This window comes from Prionailurus bengalensis, chromosome D2 (assembly GCF_016509475.1).
Source record: "Prionailurus bengalensis isolate Pbe53 chromosome D2, Fcat_Pben_1.1_paternal_pri, whole genome shotgun sequence".
Lineage (NCBI taxonomy): Eukaryota > Metazoa > Chordata > Mammalia > Carnivora > Felidae > Prionailurus > Prionailurus bengalensis.
Window position 1 is genome coordinate 55,192,621 of NC_057351.1, and position 18,803 is coordinate 55,211,423.

General features: G+C 47.8%; 1 protein-coding gene across 2 annotated transcripts in view; it reads left to right on the plus strand.

The window, feature by feature from the left end:
* DNTT (DNA nucleotidylexotransferase) overlaps nt 1-18,707 on the plus strand; it is a 31,503-nt gene extending 12,796 nt beyond the window's left edge. The window contains exons 3-11 of one of the 2 annotated variants that reach the window (XM_043597114.1): nt 639-767; nt 2,258-2,428; nt 2,737-2,808; nt 4,015-4,138; nt 5,970-6,102; nt 7,159-7,267; nt 11,635-11,880; nt 16,308-16,388; nt 18,286-18,707. In XM_043597114.1, the coding sequence (XP_043453049.1) occupies nt 639-767; nt 2,258-2,428; nt 2,737-2,808; nt 4,015-4,138; nt 5,970-6,102; nt 7,159-7,267; nt 11,635-11,880; nt 16,308-16,388; nt 18,286-18,372 (1,152 nt within the window). In that variant the 3' untranslated portion in view covers nt 18,373-18,707. Of the gene's footprint in view, nt 1-638; nt 768-2,257; nt 2,429-2,736; nt 2,809-4,014; nt 4,139-5,969; nt 6,103-7,158; nt 7,268-11,634; nt 11,881-16,304; nt 16,389-18,285 lie in introns of both variants that reach the window. The other variant, XM_043597113.1, reaches the window with a different exon arrangement.
* Nucleotides 18,708-18,803: the final 96 nt, after the last annotated feature.

The window sequence follows — 18,803 nt, forward strand, 5'->3', positions numbered from 1 at the left end:
AATATTTCAAAATGTGGAAGCCTTGATGTTCTGGTAACCAGAAAAGTAGAGGCTTCCTATTTTTTTTTTCTGACTGTCATCATTCATAAAGAAAAACTGATGAAAATTAATCTCTTAATTCCAAGTCCTTCACCATTAATGCTAGAACCCGCGGGAAGAAGGTTCAGACCATGAGTACATGAGTTTGTGGAAAAGGAAAATGGTACTTAATTGATGGTTCTTTGCACGTTTGTTTTTCTCATTGCAAAAATAGCACATGTTGGGGCGCCTGGGTTGGCTCGGTCGGTTAAGCCTCCAGCTCTTGATTTCGGCTCAGGTCATGATCTAACAGTTCGTGGGATGGAGCCCCGTGTCGGGCTGTGCACTGACAGTATAGCACTTTCTTGGGATTCTCTCTCTCCCTCTCTCTGCCCCTCCCCAGCTCAAAACAAACAAATAAACTTTAAAAAATACAATACATGTAAACTGTAGCAAATGCAAATATTAGAGATGCGTGTAACATAAAATCTGACTCTCCTATAATTTTATCCTCTCCAGGGACAATTGCCATCAAACTGCCTCCAATTTTTCTCCTTTATAATATCTATGATTATGACTATTGATTGGTATTAAAAATGGGTGCTTCCGCATTTGTTTAGGTGAGAAGAGATTATTCAGCTAGCCCAAACCCAGAGCTCCAGAAGACTCCGCCACTTGTTGTAAAAAAGATCCCTCTGTATGCATGTCAGAGAAGAACCACTTTAAACAACTTAAACCACATATTCACGGTAAGGGGCTCTACAACAACCCCTAGAGCAAATGAAGGGCTTGCAGCGTCTTTCCATGGATCTGCAAATTCTTTTTTTTTAATTTTTTTTTAACATTTATTCATTTTAGAGACAGAGAGAGACAGAGCATGAATGGGGGAAGGTCAGAGAGAGAGGGAGACACAGCATCTGAAACAGGCTCCAGGCTCTGAGCTGTCAGCACAGAGCCCGATGCGGGGCTCGAACTCACGGATCGCGAGATCGTGACCGAAGTCGGTCGCCCAACCGACTGAGCCACCCAGGCGCCCCCATGGATCTGCAAATTCAATTGTGTAATTTTCTGAATATCTAGGAAAATTACCCCCCACCTTCACTCACTCCCCCCCCCACCCCCGGCCTGATCTCTGGTTCTTATTTCAGTCCAGAATGGACCTACTTCTGTTGTAGACATGGACAAATACAATCAGAAATATATTTATATTGTTTAGAGATGGTAAATTACTATTTGATGAGAATTGTCACTTTGGGGCACAACACTTGTCAAAGGCAAATATTTGGAAAAACCAAATACTGTAATTAGTCCAAAACATAGTAAGAGCAAGTTACAAAGAAACAGCAGTAATGCATAAACAGCCTTTGCTGGGTAACCAGGCAACTGAGAGACAGCAGGCCTGGATTCTCACCTCTCTGATCTTAACTAGCTCGGGCGAGTCAGTTCCTCTCTCTGAGCCTCGGTTTCCTCACCCATTCAACTAGAAATTAGCCAGGTTGTCTCCAAAGCCCCACCCAGGCCTGAAGTTTGGCAGTTGGCGTTTCAAATGACCCTCACAGGTCCACAGCTGCTCGTTCTCAAGCCTAGAGAAAGTAGTCAGGTTGTTAAAACATGTGGTAGGGTATCAACTACAAAACTTCTCATTTCGAGACTTCCAGCCCCACATCTGCCAGGAAGAACAGGAAACTGCAGTACTGGGCACGGAAGCATGATGCCACACAGCTGTAGCTACTTCCTCCTCTGCTAGAAATGCAAATGCGCCCTACCTGAACCAACCCGCCTTGGGTCCGTGTCCTGTGATCACGCCCCTCTGTTGCCATGTTAAGTGCTGACTGTGTTTTGCATACAAGCCGAGAGATGAAGGTGCCCAGTGATCCAGGCAGAACCCTGGACACACGCTGGTGGGGAAGCCTGCAAGGAAAGAGGGCAGGGTCATGCTGAGCAATGACGAGTGGGGGTGCAGTGAGCATGCGATCAGGTTTTGGTTGAATCGCTCCTGAATATCTAATGGCAGCAAACTCAAAGTCTCCTTACGAAGCACTCTGTGACCCGTCTTTTCAGTTGAGCTCCTCTCATAGCAAGGGAGGGGTGCAAAGACATGGGAGACCCCATCCCACCCTTCGAGGAGACTGTCAGGAGGTATTTCAGCACTCACGAAGAGCAACAGGTGTTTGCAAGTGACTACTAGCTCAGGGGCTCGGAACAGGCCGTGTTTGGCTCACCTGGTTTTGTTCTTCAGGACGCCTTCGAGGTGCTGGCGGAAAACTATGAGTTTAAAGAAAATGAAATCTCCTCTGCGACATTTATGAGAGCAGCTTCTGTGCTTAAATCTCTGCCATTCACAATCATCAGTATGAAGGACACAGAAGGAATTCCCTGCCTGGGGGACAAAGTGAAGTGTGTCATAGAGGTAAGGGTGAAATGTGATTTGTCCTGCTTCCTAATAGGAGGCAGGAGGGGGAAGGGAATGCAGGTAATATACAGATGTGAGATAGACAGACAGACAGACAGATAGATGTTATATAATGTCTATGGAAGGGGCAGGGAGACGGGAGAAAGAGAATCTCAAGCAGGCTCCGCATTACCAGTGCAGAGCCGGACGCGGGGCTCCATCCCACAAACCGTGAGATCGTGATCTGAGCTGAAATCAAGAGTCGGATGCTTAACAGACGGAGCCACGCCAAATGCCTCTAACAATTTATTCAACTGTCCGTGCAGGAAATTATTGAAGATGGAGAAAGTTCTGAAGTTAAAGCTGTGTTGAATGATGAACGATATCAGTCCTTCAAAGTAAGTAATTTTACAGGTGTTGGCTGAAAATGGTTTTTCAGTTAACCCCATTACTTAATGTAGGTGGTTTGTCAGCTTGGGCTGCCATAACAAAATGCCACAGACTGGGTGAGTTAAACAACAAATATTTATTTTCTTACAGTTCTGGAGACTGGAAGTTCGAGATCAGGGTGCCAGCGTGGTCGGGTTGTGGTTAGGGCTCTCTTCCTGGCACCTTTTCAATGTGTCTTCACATGACACAGAGAGAGAGAGAGAGAGAGCAACTCCCATGGTGCCTCTCCTTAGTAAGGCACAAACCCCATCATGAGGGCCCTACAGTCATGACCTCATCGAAACCTAATTCTCTCCAAAAGCCTCATCTCCAAACACCATCACAGTGGGGGTTAGGGCTTCAACATATGAGTGGAAGGGGGCCCGATGAGTCCATAATAGTGGTCTAGGAAGCAGATGCCAAAATAAATACGGGTGCACAAGCGTATTGCCATGCTGTGGTGAGATCTTCTAGGATCTTCTAGGATCTTCTAGGATCTGTCACTCATGGGCCCAAATAGCACTGGGACACTGGGAGCATGGGACAAAACAAACCTGCTCTTAAGGAGCAAACCTGTGTTGGAAGCTCCCCACTGTGTCCTTCTCTACTTCGAAGCAGGGCTTGGTTCCCCCCAGTGTTCCCCACTTTGGAGTTCAGGGTGGCAGAGATTTCTGCCCGTCCCTTTGGTTCCGGAGTGATGCAAAGGCCTAAAAGCTGGTTGTGGGCAGGAGCCCAGGCTTGGAGTGCAGACAGCCTGGATTTGAGTTTGGGCTGTGCCGCTTACCGGCTGAGTGACGGCAGAGAATTCATACAACCTACACGAGCATCCCTCTTAAAACCGCAGCGCATGAGTGTGCGTAAGGGACCCCTGGCCAAGGGGAGTGCCTGGTAGGGAAAGCTGTGGTCACACGTGGACAGAACAGGCAAAGGGCGGTCAGATTACACGGAAGCCTATGCAGATGCCAGCCACTGTAATACCATAGGTCAGGAAAGGACCCCCCTGAAACAAAAAGCTCTGTAAAAAGTTACCATCACCCACCCACTTGTCATATGCAGGAGAAACTGGGTCAGAAGTAGGCTTACACTGTTTTCCTAATCCCTTGACCTTGAAAAGTGTCACTTCATTGTCATAACGGTCATGTCAGAAACTAAAGGCATGCCTTTCCCTGTTTCAGCTCTTTACTTCTGTGTTCGGAGTGGGATTGAAGACATCTGAGAAATGGTTCAGGATGGGTTTCCGAACTCTGAGTAAAATAAAGTCAGACAAAACCCTGAAGTTCACACAAATGCAGAAAGCAGGTAAATTGTCTCTCCTACGGATCTCCTGATGTTGCCATGGGCTGGCCAGGTTGCGGTAGGGCTCTGAGTTAGCTGAACTTCAAGTCCAGTCTCAGTGAGCTGGGTAACTTGTTCGTCCTCTTTTTTGCACTATGGTTAAAAGCACAAGCTTTTGGAATCAGACAGACTTGGATCCAAATCCTGGCTCCAACATTCTGTGGCTGCAAGATCTCGAGCAAGCTTGTTCAAGTCTTTGAGCCTAAGTTACTTCATCTCTAAAAGGGAGGTAACACTGGTAGTTAATGAGGAATAAATCAAATAACGTAGGCAAAGTCCTTAGCACCTCGAGTGGCATAAGCAAAGACGCTTTGCATCACGGCTGTTGTCATTCCTGCATCCAGATGTCAAACAGGGTTGTGCTGTTGCTCTACTTCTTACTGAACTGGCTCTAGATGTTTGGGTCCTGACTGTCTCCTGTGGGCGAAAGGAGGAGTGGAGGAGTCATGGGCACGAAAGAGACATGAAGGTTGAGGAGTCAAAAATATTTCAACGAACTAGAGTCATTGCTGGAATAAGTGTGGATCTGTGTTAGAAACTGTCAGATACCAGGAAATAGAAGGGAAAGTATGAAAATCTAGACACAGGGCTGACCTACCCACTCATGACCGACCAGCCGGAGAAGAGAACACTGTGTTGAGAGAGGCAGCTGACAGCCCGGCAGGACCTCCCGCAGGTTGAAGGTGGTGGCTTGGACGCTTCCATTTACGGGGGGCTCTGGTAAAATGAATTTGGCATTAATTGGCACTAATGAAGAAATGCTAATAAGGGGTCAAAAATTGTACACGTTGTAAACATTTATTTTTAACATGCAATCGAAATACAATAGAATTGGGATTCGAAAGAGCAAGACGCATCCAGCAGTGTTGGCTGTAGCCAACTTGCTGTACATGCATCCCTGGTACTTACTTATCTTAGGACTGGAAGCTGGTACCTTTTTCTGATCACCTTCTTCCAATTCCCCTTCTGCCCGCACTGGCCTCTGATAACCACAGATCTGATTTCTCTTCTATGAGTTTTTGTCTTTAGATTTCACACATAAGTGACGTCATACAGTATTTGTCTTTCTTGGACTTATTTCACTTAACGTAAAGCCCTCAAGGTCCATCCATGTTGTTGCAAATGGCAGGATATCCTCATTTTAGTGGCTGAATAATCCTATTTCCATGCGCGCGTGCACACACACACACACACACACACACTACAATTTCTTTATCCACTGACGGACACTTAGGTTGTTTCCATGTCTTGGCTATTGTGAATAATGTTGCTATGGACACGGCAGTGTGTATATTCCTTTGATGGTGTTTTCATTTCCTCCAGATGTATTCCCAGAAGCAGGATTGCTGGATCACACAGTAGTTCTATTTTTAATTTTTAGAAGAAGCTCCCTCCTTGGGTCTGTGGGAATAACCAAGTCATTATAGCAAGTTGGCCTGAGCCTCCATCGTAAATCTTTATGCATGATCTGTAAATAATTATAGGGCACAGTTTATTAAGAAGGCTGGTTCTTCAATAAGGAGCTATATTTGAACAGCTTGGTTTCTAGAGGGATATGAAATATAGTCTCTTTCTTAGTCAGGAAATTGTAAGACTCTTACAAATCAGAAAGCGAAGAGTCATCATTACCATGAAAAATTCACAACCAAGAGAGTAGAGATTTCCCATCTCTGTGGAAACAGTTTGTTGATGCCTGTGGTCATGTTTACTCTATTTGGGGGCGGAATCACCTCCCACAGAGGGCTGGTCATCTCACGTGTCACTCTCTCCATTGACCTGTCCAATGGCCCCTCAGGATTCCTCTATTATGAAGACCTCGTCAGCTGTGTGACCAGGGCAGAAGCAGAGGCAGTCGGTGTGCTGGTTAAAGAGGCCGTCTGGGCGTTTCTGCCTGATGCCTTCGTCACCATGACAGGAGGATTCCGGAGGTAGATAACGAGGGCTGCTTTTGCCTCCCCTGCTCTAACACCTTCAGTGGCTCCCCACCTTCAGAAGTTCAGTTCAGTTTTAAGCACGGCACAAAGGCCTTTGGTGATCTGGAGACAGCCTCTCTCGGTGGCCTCATCTTCTGTAGCTCGGGTTTCCACTTCAGCAACCCCAAATGGCTTGTCTTTCTTTGCACACATGGAGCTATTTCATGCTTCTGTGACTTGCCCAGTCAGACCCTTCCGTGTTTGCACTGGCTTTCCTCAAATTGTCACCTGGCTGACTTTTCCTCATCTTTTATGACTCAGTTCAGGTGCCATGCTCAGCCAGGCACCCCTCCTCAGTGCTACCTGTCAAGTAATTTGTTTGTATGCATGCTTTCCTCACACAGTTTGTAGAAATTAGTCCTCTGTGAGAACCCGGTGCCTGGCAAAATATAGGTGCTCAAGAAATACTGGCTGAGTCAATGAATGAATGAACTCTTCACAGAGATGTGTGCAGTTGTTGGATGTTGAGGCCTCCTTTTCGGAAAGGAATTCCTTCCTTCCCACCCCTTCCTCCAGCTCTCTCTGTGGCCCTCTTACCTGTTAGCTATTGGCCATCTTGGCAAGCCAAGTTTGAAGTGAGGGAGCAAGTGGGAGAGGAAGATCAAATCTAAGAAAATGCCTTCAGTCAATACCATGATTTGGAGAACCCTCTCTCGTATTGTGTGCATGCAGTTCTCGGTTCTGGTCACCGGTTCTGATCTGCCTGTCTGTGTGCACATGGGGGGGGGTGGGTGGGTGTGCACATGTGAGTATGCAGAAGGGACCACTTCCTGTGTTATTTTTACCCACACATATATAATCATATACGTACCATGTGTGACTTTTTCTATGTCATAAATTTATCTTGCAAGGAGTAGAGTTGTACGATCAAGGATATTTTGCTTAAAAAAAATATCACAAGCATTTTGTGTTGCAAACATTGAGCATAGGGCATAGAAACAAAAGTGAGTTGTAAAAACTGAGAGCTAAAAATCTAATTGCTTTCCATTCTATACTTTTTTTTTTGGTCAGGGGTAAGAAGATTGGGCACGATGTTGATTTTTTAATTACCATCCCCGGATCAACAGACGAAGAAGAGGAACAACTTTTACCTAAAGTGATAAACTTATGGCAAAGGAAGGTAAGAAGAAGGATCACAGGTAGATGTTTGGACACTCAGGCATTACATTATACCACTGAATTTTGCACACTATTTATCTCGTCTTTGTGTCATGACCATATACTGGATTCTCAGCGATTTGCAACCGCTTACACAATGCCACATGACACACGATAAGACTTACTCGCCTGGGGTCCTAGAGTCTGTGTTGTGAATATCTATCTTATTTATACACCCCTGTCCTGTGTCCAGGGGCCGAGGGCCGTAGGTCTCGGTGTCTGACAGGAGGAAGTGTTACCGCCCCTAAATGAATGGGGCCCGTGTGCCCTACAGACCTGGGAGGTGTGAGATGGGTGGTAGCAGGCTTAGGGGTGGGGCGGGATACTATCAGCCAGGAGATGTCGCTGCTGCCTTGAACTCTCTGCGGGTCAACAACCACCTTGACTTTGTGCTGAGATGGGAAGAAGGAAACCAGCGAGGACCAGCTGGGCTCAGAAGCCCCCACCCACTGCGGAGATCAGACTCGCCTCGGGCTACCTATTGCCCAGCAGAGAAAGCTGCCAGAGCTGCCTGCAGGGCCCCGACCCAGGCCCCACTCCAGGGAGAGCTCCACTTCCCAAAGGGCCCAGAGGGATCCACCCCAGGGACCTGTGGGCCTGGCCGGCGAGGATGCTGGGGCTAGTGTTTTTCTGGCACAGCTTCATCCTTCCTGAGTGATCTAGCCTCTGCTGCCCGTGGGCCAACCTTCATGCTACGCCAGAGGGAGAGAAACCTCAGATAAAGTGAAAATGAGAGCGGGGAACACACGATCCTGGAGCCAGGGGCACCAGAAGTGCGGACCCAACATTGGAACCAGATCCACATTCACCTGTGAGGCCATCCCAAGCCCCCTCTGTCCTTCTCAGGAGGGTGGACCCCGGGACTGCCAGGGGCCCTGAGAGTGAACCTCATTGGCCAAGCCAAGGGAAGGCAGGACAGGGAAGAGTCAGCCCCACCTACACGGGCCCCTCGGCTCGGCTCAAGCAGGTAAGGTGGACGGTTCTCACGGATAGACAGCACCATTCATGGGCCTGCTAGCCAAGGCCTGGGTGGGGACAGCAAGACCTGGGGCCCTGTGAGGGTGGGCCTGTTTGACCTTGGTGTTTAGGCACCGCGCTCCCCAGGCTACGAGACTGTTCCAGACTAAGATGGAGATGGTGGTGTGGGACATGGAGACAAGGACCCTTCTTTCCTTTCCTCTTTCCTCAGTTTGAGGAAACCAGACCTCTGGCCTCCAAGCAGAGAGATGATGGGCAGGCACGGGTGGAGGCAGACATTAAGCCCCGGGGGGTTTTATTTGGGACTTTAAAAGCACAACCCTGCAGCTTACTGGCTGCATGACCTGGGCCGCTTTGCTTAATCTTTCCTCGTCTATAAAACAGGGAGAGCAAGGCTGTCTCGCTTCATTAACGGAGAGGATTAACTGAGAGAATTAGATAAAGCACTTGATGCTGTGCCCGGTAATGGTAAACGCTTAATAACCAGTGGCCATCGGTATGATGGCTCCTGCACAAGTACTCACTGAGCTCTGCCGGAGAGCCGGGCCCCGTGCCAGGTGAGGGCACCCAGGAGCCAGCAGGTGCACCTGCTCCTCTTGCGGACAAACAGGACCTCAGGGAGGAGACACCGAGTGGCAGTTGGGTGTCCCAGCTCTGCCTGAACCCCTGCAACCCTGGACCTGCCCCCACCACCTTGGCTGTGAAGTCCTCGTGGGTAACTTCCGTTTCTACCTCGCTCCTCAGCCCTGACATTCTTACCAGAGCTCGCATTTTCCAGATTATACAGATGATATCCCACGCAGGACAGGCATGAGCACACTCACACAGCACGCACGTGTTACGTGAGCACGACAAACGGCCCGTAGGCGTCGGTGTGAGCTGCCCATCTAGTGAACTAAACGTGAGCCTTGGAGAAGACCCCTTGGTCAGTGGAAAGAAAAGGAGGAAAGGGAGCTTGGAAATACTGATCTTTGGTGGAGGTCCCCATCTCGAAGACTCCTGCCAGCCTGAATTCTTCCTGGCCACCACAGCTCAACCCAAAGAGGGGAGGGCTCACTGGAGTGGGGTTCACCCCTGGAGTAGGGTGGGGTTGACCCCTGGTGGGTGGGACCTTGCTCAGAGCCGCTCACTGTTCACCAGGCTACATCCTCAGTTCCTGGAAGGCTGACAGACTGAAAGTATTAGTACTTTAGAGGAGAGAACATATTCACTCCCACTGCAAAACAGACTTGACTTTGAATAGGGGATGTGGAGTCTTCTGAGAAGGGGTTGGAGGAAATTGAAACAGAAGCGTGGATGGATCCTGGCTGTCAGAAAGGGGGAGGGCCTCACCCTCCAGCCTTGCCACCCTCCCTCTCTGTTGGGGGAGCCTGATACTAAACGTGGGGTGATGGTGCCTCCTTCTTTGTGAGAGGCAAAGCTGAGGGCTAAGCACTTCTCTCCCACCCCGTGTCGTGTACCTGAGAGTCAAGTGCTCAGTCCCCAGGGGAGGCAGGGAGGGAGGAACAGGGGAAGATCCTCCCTCCTGGTCAAGAGGCGTCCCTTCGTTTCCAATAAGAAGAAAAGAACATGCTGATAGGAAGTTTAGTCAGCTTGTGCTTATCGATGGCAGAGCCCAAAACTTTGAAGGAGTTTTCACAGAAGAGAGAAGTCACTCAAGGGGAAATGGGGACCAACAAGGAAAGAAACGGGAGAAGACAGAGATGTCCCACAAACAGCCCAGGCCAGACGGCAGGAGGCAGTATCAGGGGTTGTGTGGGTTGTGTGTGTGCGCGTTGAGAACCGTGCCCCTGCTGCAGAAGGTGTCTGAATATGCAGACAGGAGCTTTTTATTCAAGGCATGCATTCCCAAACACCTCGCAAGATCCAAAGCAAAACCCTACAAAATGGCCCATTGTCTGTGACCAGCCAATGTCACCACCATGTGGCGATAGGGTAAACACAGCTTTTTAGGAAGACAGCTTTGTGGATTTTGGAGGGAGGTGGGTGTTAGTGCAGATTTAACTTCAGGGAAAGACTTGTTAATATTTTAATAGCTCACTTTTCAAATGTGCATGATTCAAGTTTACAAGAAAGTCTGCTACATTGTACCCATTTTTGTAAGTTTCATTAAAAAGCAGAATTGTGTTTTCTTGAGCTGGTTATGAGACTATTCTATAGCAACACTTGGCCTCTCACCAAAAGGGTCTTCTCGACATCAGTGCTCCCCTCCCCCCGCTTCAGATGGTGTGTGTTTTTCCTAATACCTTTCCTGGGCAGGGGGTGGGGGGGCGCTGAAGGGCAAGAGTTCCCTCTTTTGAGATCAGCAAAAGGAAAAGGTATCAAAGTCCGGTTGAATTGAACAATATCTCCCGGAGGGCTACAGAGGGAATGCAGAGCATTCCTAATAACAAAATTAACTGAACCAAAGTGCTCAAAGTGTGGTCCCTGGCCCAGCAGCATCAGCATCTCCCGGGAACTTGCTAGAAATGCAAATCCTCACCCTTTCTCCTTCCACTGAATCACTCTGGGGAGAGGCCCCCACACACTGCTGTGACAAACTTTCCAAATGCTTCTGATGATAAAGTTGGAGACCGGCTGACCTGAGGAATGTCTGATAACAGATCACCTACCCGCAGAGCTATGACTGAATTATTGTGAGGTTTTTTGCTTTGTTAGTTGTCACTCAAGATTTAGCAGTTGATTACACGTTTCTTTCTCTCCCTGTCCCACATCTGCCCTGTGCTGTGAGGACTTCCCACGGAGCAGACAAATTGGAGGGTCGCTGAGCACATCTTCGAATCTCTTCTTCTCGTTCTGACTCAGCATCACTGGGGGAGATATGTGTCACTAACTATATCCCAGTCCCCAAGGCGGACCCAGTGACAAACTTAAAATGCAACCTAGAGGTAGTGACTCGTCCTGCCCAAAAGCGGGGCTGAGCCTCCGGCCACAACCCTTCGGGCCAAATAAACCAGGTCATCTATATAATATAGAGGGACACTGACTCAGAGCAACTGCATAAAAACAGCAGGGCTTTTGTTCATGATTGGTTTGTTCTCAAAGCGGTGAGGCAAGTTTCTGAGCCCTGACTTGTGATTCGGAAGTAAGGAGCGGGATTCTCGGGCAGCTTTGCCACGAAGTGGCCTTGGCCTCTCTAACTGCTAAGTTCCTCTGCTACATAGGCTAATACACCCACTTCCTGGCTTCCTCTCCCAGGGTTACCAGGTGGGCTTGCATGGCAAGGGCACAGCATGCCCACCTTCTGCTCAAATCTGTAAAGCTTCTAAGAGCGCTCATTAACAGCCCAGTATCAAACTGCAGACCCTGTCCACTGGGGACTCTTCCTGATGTCTTTCTGTTTGCTTTCAGGAATTACTTTTATACTACGACCTTGTGGAGTCGACATTTGAAAAGCTCAAGTTGCCTAGCAGGAAGGTGGATGCTTTAGATCATTTTCAAAAGTGCTTTCTGATTTTAAAATTGCACCATCAGAGAGTGGACAGTGGCAAGTGTAGCCAGCAGGAAGGGAAGACCTGGAAGGCCATCCGTGTGGACCTGGTCATGTGCCCCTACGAGCGCCGTGCCTTTGCCCTGCTGGGCTGGACTGGCTCGCGGGTAAGTGCTACACAGATCCAAAAGAAGTAGGCTGGGTCCACCGGGGCCCAGGAGAGAGACAATGGCAGTGGGACCAGGGAGACAGGGAGGAGTGCCCAGAAACCTCCAAATCTGGGCATTCTACCTGCACGAGGTCAGTGACACAGATTAATTTAGAGCAGTTGTTATTCTCAGTGTTGGTCCCAGGCTGGCAGCATCAGATCACCTGGGGGCAGGTTAGACACGCAAACTCTCCACCCACCCCCCCAAGACCTCCTGAATCAGAAACTCGGGGGTGGAGCCCAGCAATCTGCTTTCGAAAAAAGCCCGGCAGGTATTTCAGGCTGGCATTTCGGATGTAGCTGGAGAGGGAGGACCACTGAAGCAGAGAAAGCAGCAAGGTGGCTGAGGACACAGGTTTGGCTTTTCCGGGACCTGTCATGGGCCTCTGCTCTGCGTCTCATTGGCTGGGGGTCTCAGAGCTCCCTATGCCCTTGAAGACTTAGCTTTCCCACCAAGGAGGTGAGGGCAAGGACTCTGTCACCTCCCTGGGCTGCAGGGGTGGGTGAGATGAAGCCGGCAAAGCCCCCAGTGCCACGCCGGCACGTGATGGGTGCTGGCCAAGAGGCGGTTCTCCCTCCCCTCCAGTTACATTCACAGCGAGGGTGCCCAGGATTCGAATCTCATTAGCACGAGCTTCCCCCCACCACTCCCTGTGTAGTGTGCGCTGCCCGCTTTCATCAGTGTCCCCAGGCAGCTAGCTGTTGGCTTGAGTCTTTAGCTGTTACTTGACTCTTTAGAGGGTTTTATACGGATGAACGACATGACACAAATTAGTTGTCCTCAACCTTGAGTTAAATGTCTGGTGTCTTTGCTTGAGGCTGCAACTATTTCAGCAGAGGGTCTCGGCCCTAGAATTCCTCACCTCATCAAAAAATGTTGGCTGACATTTTTCATTCATAAAAGTTGGAAAACCTGATGAAACAATCTATCATAAATGCAGCTTGTTTGACAGACGAGAATCTTTGGGAGCGCAGAGTCTGATGAGACAGGGGAGAGTTCCAAAAACAAGTCCGAAGTTATACAAGATCAGGCCAGTTAGGCATCACTGGCAGAAACGGTGGCCTTTTACCCATTTTGTTTGAAGACAGGCATGTTTTCAGCACATTTTATTTATTTATTTTTTAATTTTTTTTTTAACGTTTATTTATTTTTGGAACAGAGAGAGACAGAGCATGAACGGGGGAGGGGCAGAGAGAGAGGGAGACACAGAATCGGAAGCAGGCTCCAGGCTCCGAGCCATCAGCCCAGAGCCCGACGCGGGGCTCGAACTCACGGACCGCGAGATCGTGACCTGAGCTGAAGTCGGACGCTTAACCGACTGAGCCACCCAGGCGCCCCTGTTTTCAGCACATTTTAGTCTCTTCTCTCGGAGTTCTTGGAAATTGCTTCTATGGGTTCTGCAGGCGCTGATAGAACACTCAGCGTTTTGCTGACTGACTTTAAACTAGTTCACCTCTTTGAGCCCCCACCGCCCCATCTCTATTGTGGATAATAGTGGTGCCCACCTCTTATTGTTGCCATTTGGGTTAAAGAAGAGGCTGTGTGCTCAGCATGTGGTAGCTACTTGTGTGACTATCTTTACGCCCTACTTATGCAACCACTGAATATGGTGTGTTTTGTCTCCAGGGGGATACCTGTTGGTGGGTGACCAGAATTAGATTTAGTCTAAAGTTTTGTAGGTGAAAAATTCAGCTTCACCTTTTTACCCAGATATTTCAGGGCCCCGGGGAAGTGTTCTCAAGGCAATTCAAGTCATCTCTTAATCTCACCTCAATTTGGGGCCTACATTCCCCTATAGGGAATGGTGCCCTCTAGAGTTCTGCAGTGCACAACTTGCACAACTGTCTGCAGCAGCCGTTGGCCAACTTCTGAGGTCGATTGTGACCGATGATACAGTCAGACTGTAGTACCAATGCCCCTGCCCAGTGTTCGGCTTCCTTCATCTGAAACATAAGACTTCATCCTTGCCATGCCTATTTCACAGGGTCATTGTGAGAAACTAAAGAGGGTTTAAAGCAGAAGGCTTTTAAACTGTCTTGGGTAAAGTGCCTGAGTCTGGGTCCCAGCTCTGTCATAGGTTGTGTGGCCTCGGGTGAATGACTTAGGCTCTTTGGGCATCCTTTCTTCATCTGAAAAATGGACTAACAACAGCCCCACCTCACAGGATTGTAATGAGCATTAAATTAGACAATGCCCTCATCTCAGCACAACTTCGAGTCCAACTATGTACATAAAACTGTTCTCCTTGAGGGGTGCCCAGGTGGCTCAGTCAGTTAAGCATTTGGCTTTGGCTCAGGTCATGATCTCACAGTTCGTGGGTTCGAGGCCCGCATCGGGCTCTGTGCTGACAGCTCAGAGCCTGGAGCCTGCTTCGGATTCTGTCTGTCTCTCTCTCTCTGCTCCTCCCCCAGTCGTGCTTCCCCCCCCCCAAAATAAACATCAAAAAAATTTAAAAATTAAAAAAATATAAACATTTTTAAAAGTCTAATAAAAAAAACTGTTTTCTTTGAGGTAATTAAAGAGTCTTTTAGAGTCTTCCAGAAGCTGTTAAATGTCAGCGGTAAGAGAGCATATCAAAAAATTAATATACAGCAAGAAGTGAGCCCAGTGCCTGCACAAGGTGAGCTCTACGTAAATATTAAGAAGGATGTCGTTGCCTGTTTCTGGCCTCGCCTGGTACAGCTGAGCGATCCCCCTATAACATAAGTCAGATCAGGTCCTCCGCAGCTCAAAACCTTGCAGGGACTCCCCCACTGAGCTCAGAGTAAACGTGGGGTCCTGCCGTGGCTCATGAGATCCTGCTCGATCTTCCCACCCCCTTATCCCTCTGAACTCCTCTCCAACGGCTCTCTCCCTAAACAGGCCAGGCTCGCTCCATGCTAAGGCTGTGTGCTAGCTGTTCGTCTGCCTGGACGGCTCTCCCCCCAGAGTCCACTTGGCTGACACCCGGTGCAATTCCTTGCTCAAACCCCTACCTTCTCAATGAGGCCTGCTCTGTACACAACAGTTACCTTTCCTCATACCGTCCGGTTTATTTATTCCATTATTGTGCCTTGTCTGTGTCCCCTGCTCGAAGGCAAGCCCCACCAGGGCAGACATGTTCACTGTTGTATCCCAAGCACACAGGACACACACGGCACACAGTAGGTGCTCAATAAATACTTGAGTAAATATTGTTACTCTCCAAATAAAAGACATCATTATCATTTCTTGCAGTCTATGGGGAAACGTTCTCAGGTTTCAGCAGAGGAGTCCAGGAATATATCTTTCACCACATAGAGCCGGGGAGCCAAGGGCAGCCTCTCACTGCCCCCCTCATCCCCATCCTCTCCAGCCTTTCCCAACACCCTGGGAGCATCCATCGCTCTAAGTGCTGGGGAGTGGGGTGGGAAGAGAATGTCCCAGGGCTGGCAGGAGGCATAGTGCCAAGCGACGCTCCCATATTTTCACGGTCCAACAGCTACTGCACCCAGAACCTGCTACACCCCGATTTGTCCACAACCCTGGCTCCCCCTCTGCCACATTAATAAAACTTCTGTTTGGAGAGCCTGTTTTCTTACACAGCGGGCCGTGGTGGGAGGGGTCCCAGCCTCAGCCGGCTTTCCGAAACTAGGAAACGGCTCCTCGCCGCTAGAGGGCGCGATTATCCCATACTTTCCTCCGCATCTCACGAGGAAAGATCAACGTTTCTAGATCTGTGCTTAAACTCAACAGCAGCTTTATTCACTGTCCTCTATCTTAGCCTTCAGTTTTCACCCCCTGCAGCCTCAGAGCCCACCCTCGATCATAGGACATGCTATTCTGGGACAGGTGGTTCAAACCGTGAATTTTACAGACTCTCATCCAAGAGGCTGTTAGAGCCAGAAGGGACCCTACTTCTTATGTACGGACTTTCTTCATCCTCCTGTCTGACCAGTCAAGATTCAGAGAAACGGGGTGGCTTGCCAAAAGAGGCACAAATAGGGACAAAATCCAGGCTGGAGTTTGGGTCTCTTGACTCCTCAGCTTCTTTTGGCATAATGATACTCCAAATAAAAAAACTATTATTTATCCAGCATTTGCTTTGGGACCAGGTATTATCCTGGACACAATCCTCACAGCATTTATTCACTCAACAAACACTTGCTGTCCATCTTCTGTGTGCCAGGCACTATTAGAGAAGGGAATATGGTTATGAACCAAGCCAGCCAGGCTCCTGTTTTCAAGGAGCTTGCATTCTAATGTGCCGTCACAGACCTTTGCCCTCCGAGAGAAAATTGCTTTCAGAACGTTCACTGGAGGTAAATAGGTGTTTCATTATAGGGACTTAGATATCTCTAAACGCGTAATACTGAAGACATTCTAAACTTAATAGTAATTTATTTTAATTATATCTCATCCAGCAGTTTGAGAGAGACCTCCGGCGGTATGCCACGCATGAGCGGAAGATGATCCTGGATAACCATGCTTTATACGACAAGACCAAGGTAGAGTTGTCTCCCCAACATGGGCTGCTCTGATCCTCATCCCTATGGCTGGCTCCCTGAGCACTTTTCCTGAACTGATGTTTGCCCTGAGTGTCCTGTTCCCACAGATCACAGTTGAGGGCAGCTGGAAAGATCCTGATGGCAGCACGGTCCCCACCTGGCCCAGAATATACCTCAAGGCTTTGGGCTCGAAGATGATGAGCTTGTTGGGTCTTTAGAACCAGTCCAGCGTGAACATTAATTGTGTTTGATATATCTTTGGTATTTGCAGTGAATAAGTCCAAAGAAAACCAAGGATTCCCCAAATCACAAAAACCACTCAAGTAACCCTTAAATGTGTGGGCAGTTGCATTTTGAGTGACCACTTGGGTCATTAATGAGAGCATACTGCAAGAGGGAGAGCCATAGAACTGCCCTGAGATGTAGATGAGCAGTCAGTGAGGCTCCCTCACCAGCTGTGTAACTCACTTGGTGTGCTGAACTTGGCACTGGTCAGGATCCAAATTCATGCCTCGGCAAAAGGATAAATTACTGCATGAATTATGAAGAGTTAAATATTCATCTGTTAAATCTACATGCCAAGGTCTGCTGTTCTCCCAGGGGTCAAGGACATTAAACTAAGCTCTGAGGGGAATAAGACATAAAATAACCAGAAGTTATCTTTACCCTCTAAGAGCTCACAGCCTAAATGCGCTGTATTTGGTTAGAGCTGTCTCAGTTACAGGTGTCAGAAACCCAGTCCAAGGTGGCATAGCAAAAAAAGTATACTTGGCTTATATACTGAAGCATCTGGGGGTAATACTGACTTCAGGTATGTCTGTATCCAGGTGCTGATTGCAGGTTTTCCTCAGTGTTGGTTTCAACCTCAGGCATGGTTTTCCCATGATTCCCATCCGTCCAACTTAACAGAGAAGAGCCTCTTTCCTGATAGTTCTAGCAAGAGTCCTAGTTGACGTTCATTGGCCAGGCCTGGGTCATGTGCCCATCCCTTATGGCTCTGATTGGCCAGGCTTTGATCGTGTGGCCCTCCTTGGAGATGGAATTAGCCCCACCTGATCCTCACAGACTGAGAGTAGGGAAGGGTGGTTTCTCAAAGGAAAATCAAGGTACTGCTGTCAGAGGAAAGGGCCATAGATGTCAAGCATGTGAGTGGAGGCAGAGTCACATAACACAGCGTAGGAATGCTTACAAATTAACACATACTAAATAGTTTAACATAACTGAGTGCGCCTTAAGGGTCCAACACTGTGCTATAGGCAAGAAGGGGATGAGGGAGAAGTGGTGCTTGGTCTAAAAGAGATCATGGGGTGGGAGCCTGGGGTGGGGGTGGGGGCGGGCAGGTGAGGAAGGTCAGAAGGAGAACCCAACATATACAAGTATCCTATAATTGCCTCTCGTTACTTGGAGCAGGAGTACATAATTCTGGCTGCCCATGAGACTTACCCAGAGCCTTTACAAAGACTGGTGACAGGACCTCTCCTGATATTCTGATTTCATTGAACTGGGGTGTCGTTCAGGCTTCAAAGTTTTTGGGGGTTTTTTTTGTTGTTGTTGTTAAGTTCCTTTAGGTGGTTCTAATGAACAACTGTGGTTAAGAGCTACAGACCCATGGAAAAATACCAAATGCCTTTAGCTAAATATGTAAGGCCGTCATAATTATGTTAATTTATCAGATACCATGTTTTGGGGGCAGGAAAATAATAAAATTACAGAAGCAAGTCAATATTTAAAAAAAAAAAGAAGTCAGTTCAGATGATTTTTTATACTCAGAAGCCGGGAATTATGTTTTGGTAATAACCCACTCTGCCAAGACAATTTACAAAGTAAAACTTTCACTAAGTCAGGATCGAGATGTTTAAAAATATCTGAATGCACATATTTCTTTTTATGCTTTCAGAAAATATTTCTCAAAGCAGAAAGTGAAGAAGAAATTTTTGCACATCTGGGATTGGATTACATTGAACCATGGGAAAGAAATGCCTAAAAAAAGTTGTCAACTTTTTTTCAGTTTTTTTTTTTCGGGTTAAATAAATTATGCTTCATATTATAGTAAAGATGCCTTAAGAAAATATGAGATTCTTTAAGCCTTATTGAAATGCAGATTGCTTTTAGAAATAGTTTTGGAAACATGATAAGGCACCGCCACCTGGTAATGGGTTAGGGTCTAATAGGCCGTTTGTATGACTGTTGCTTAGATTTCACAATGCATTTTTCCATAGAAATGTTGTTGTAATTGGTGGCTCATTTCCAGCATAGCTCGTCAAAGCCCATAGTGTAGCTGAAATACTATGTATTTGCAATAAAAATAGGAGGAATCAAGACGGTGGAGTCTTCTTTTTCACTCAAACACTATAAAATATTCTAAACAAAAATGTGACAAAATGAAAGAGTGAAGAGTTTAAGATTTATCTTGAG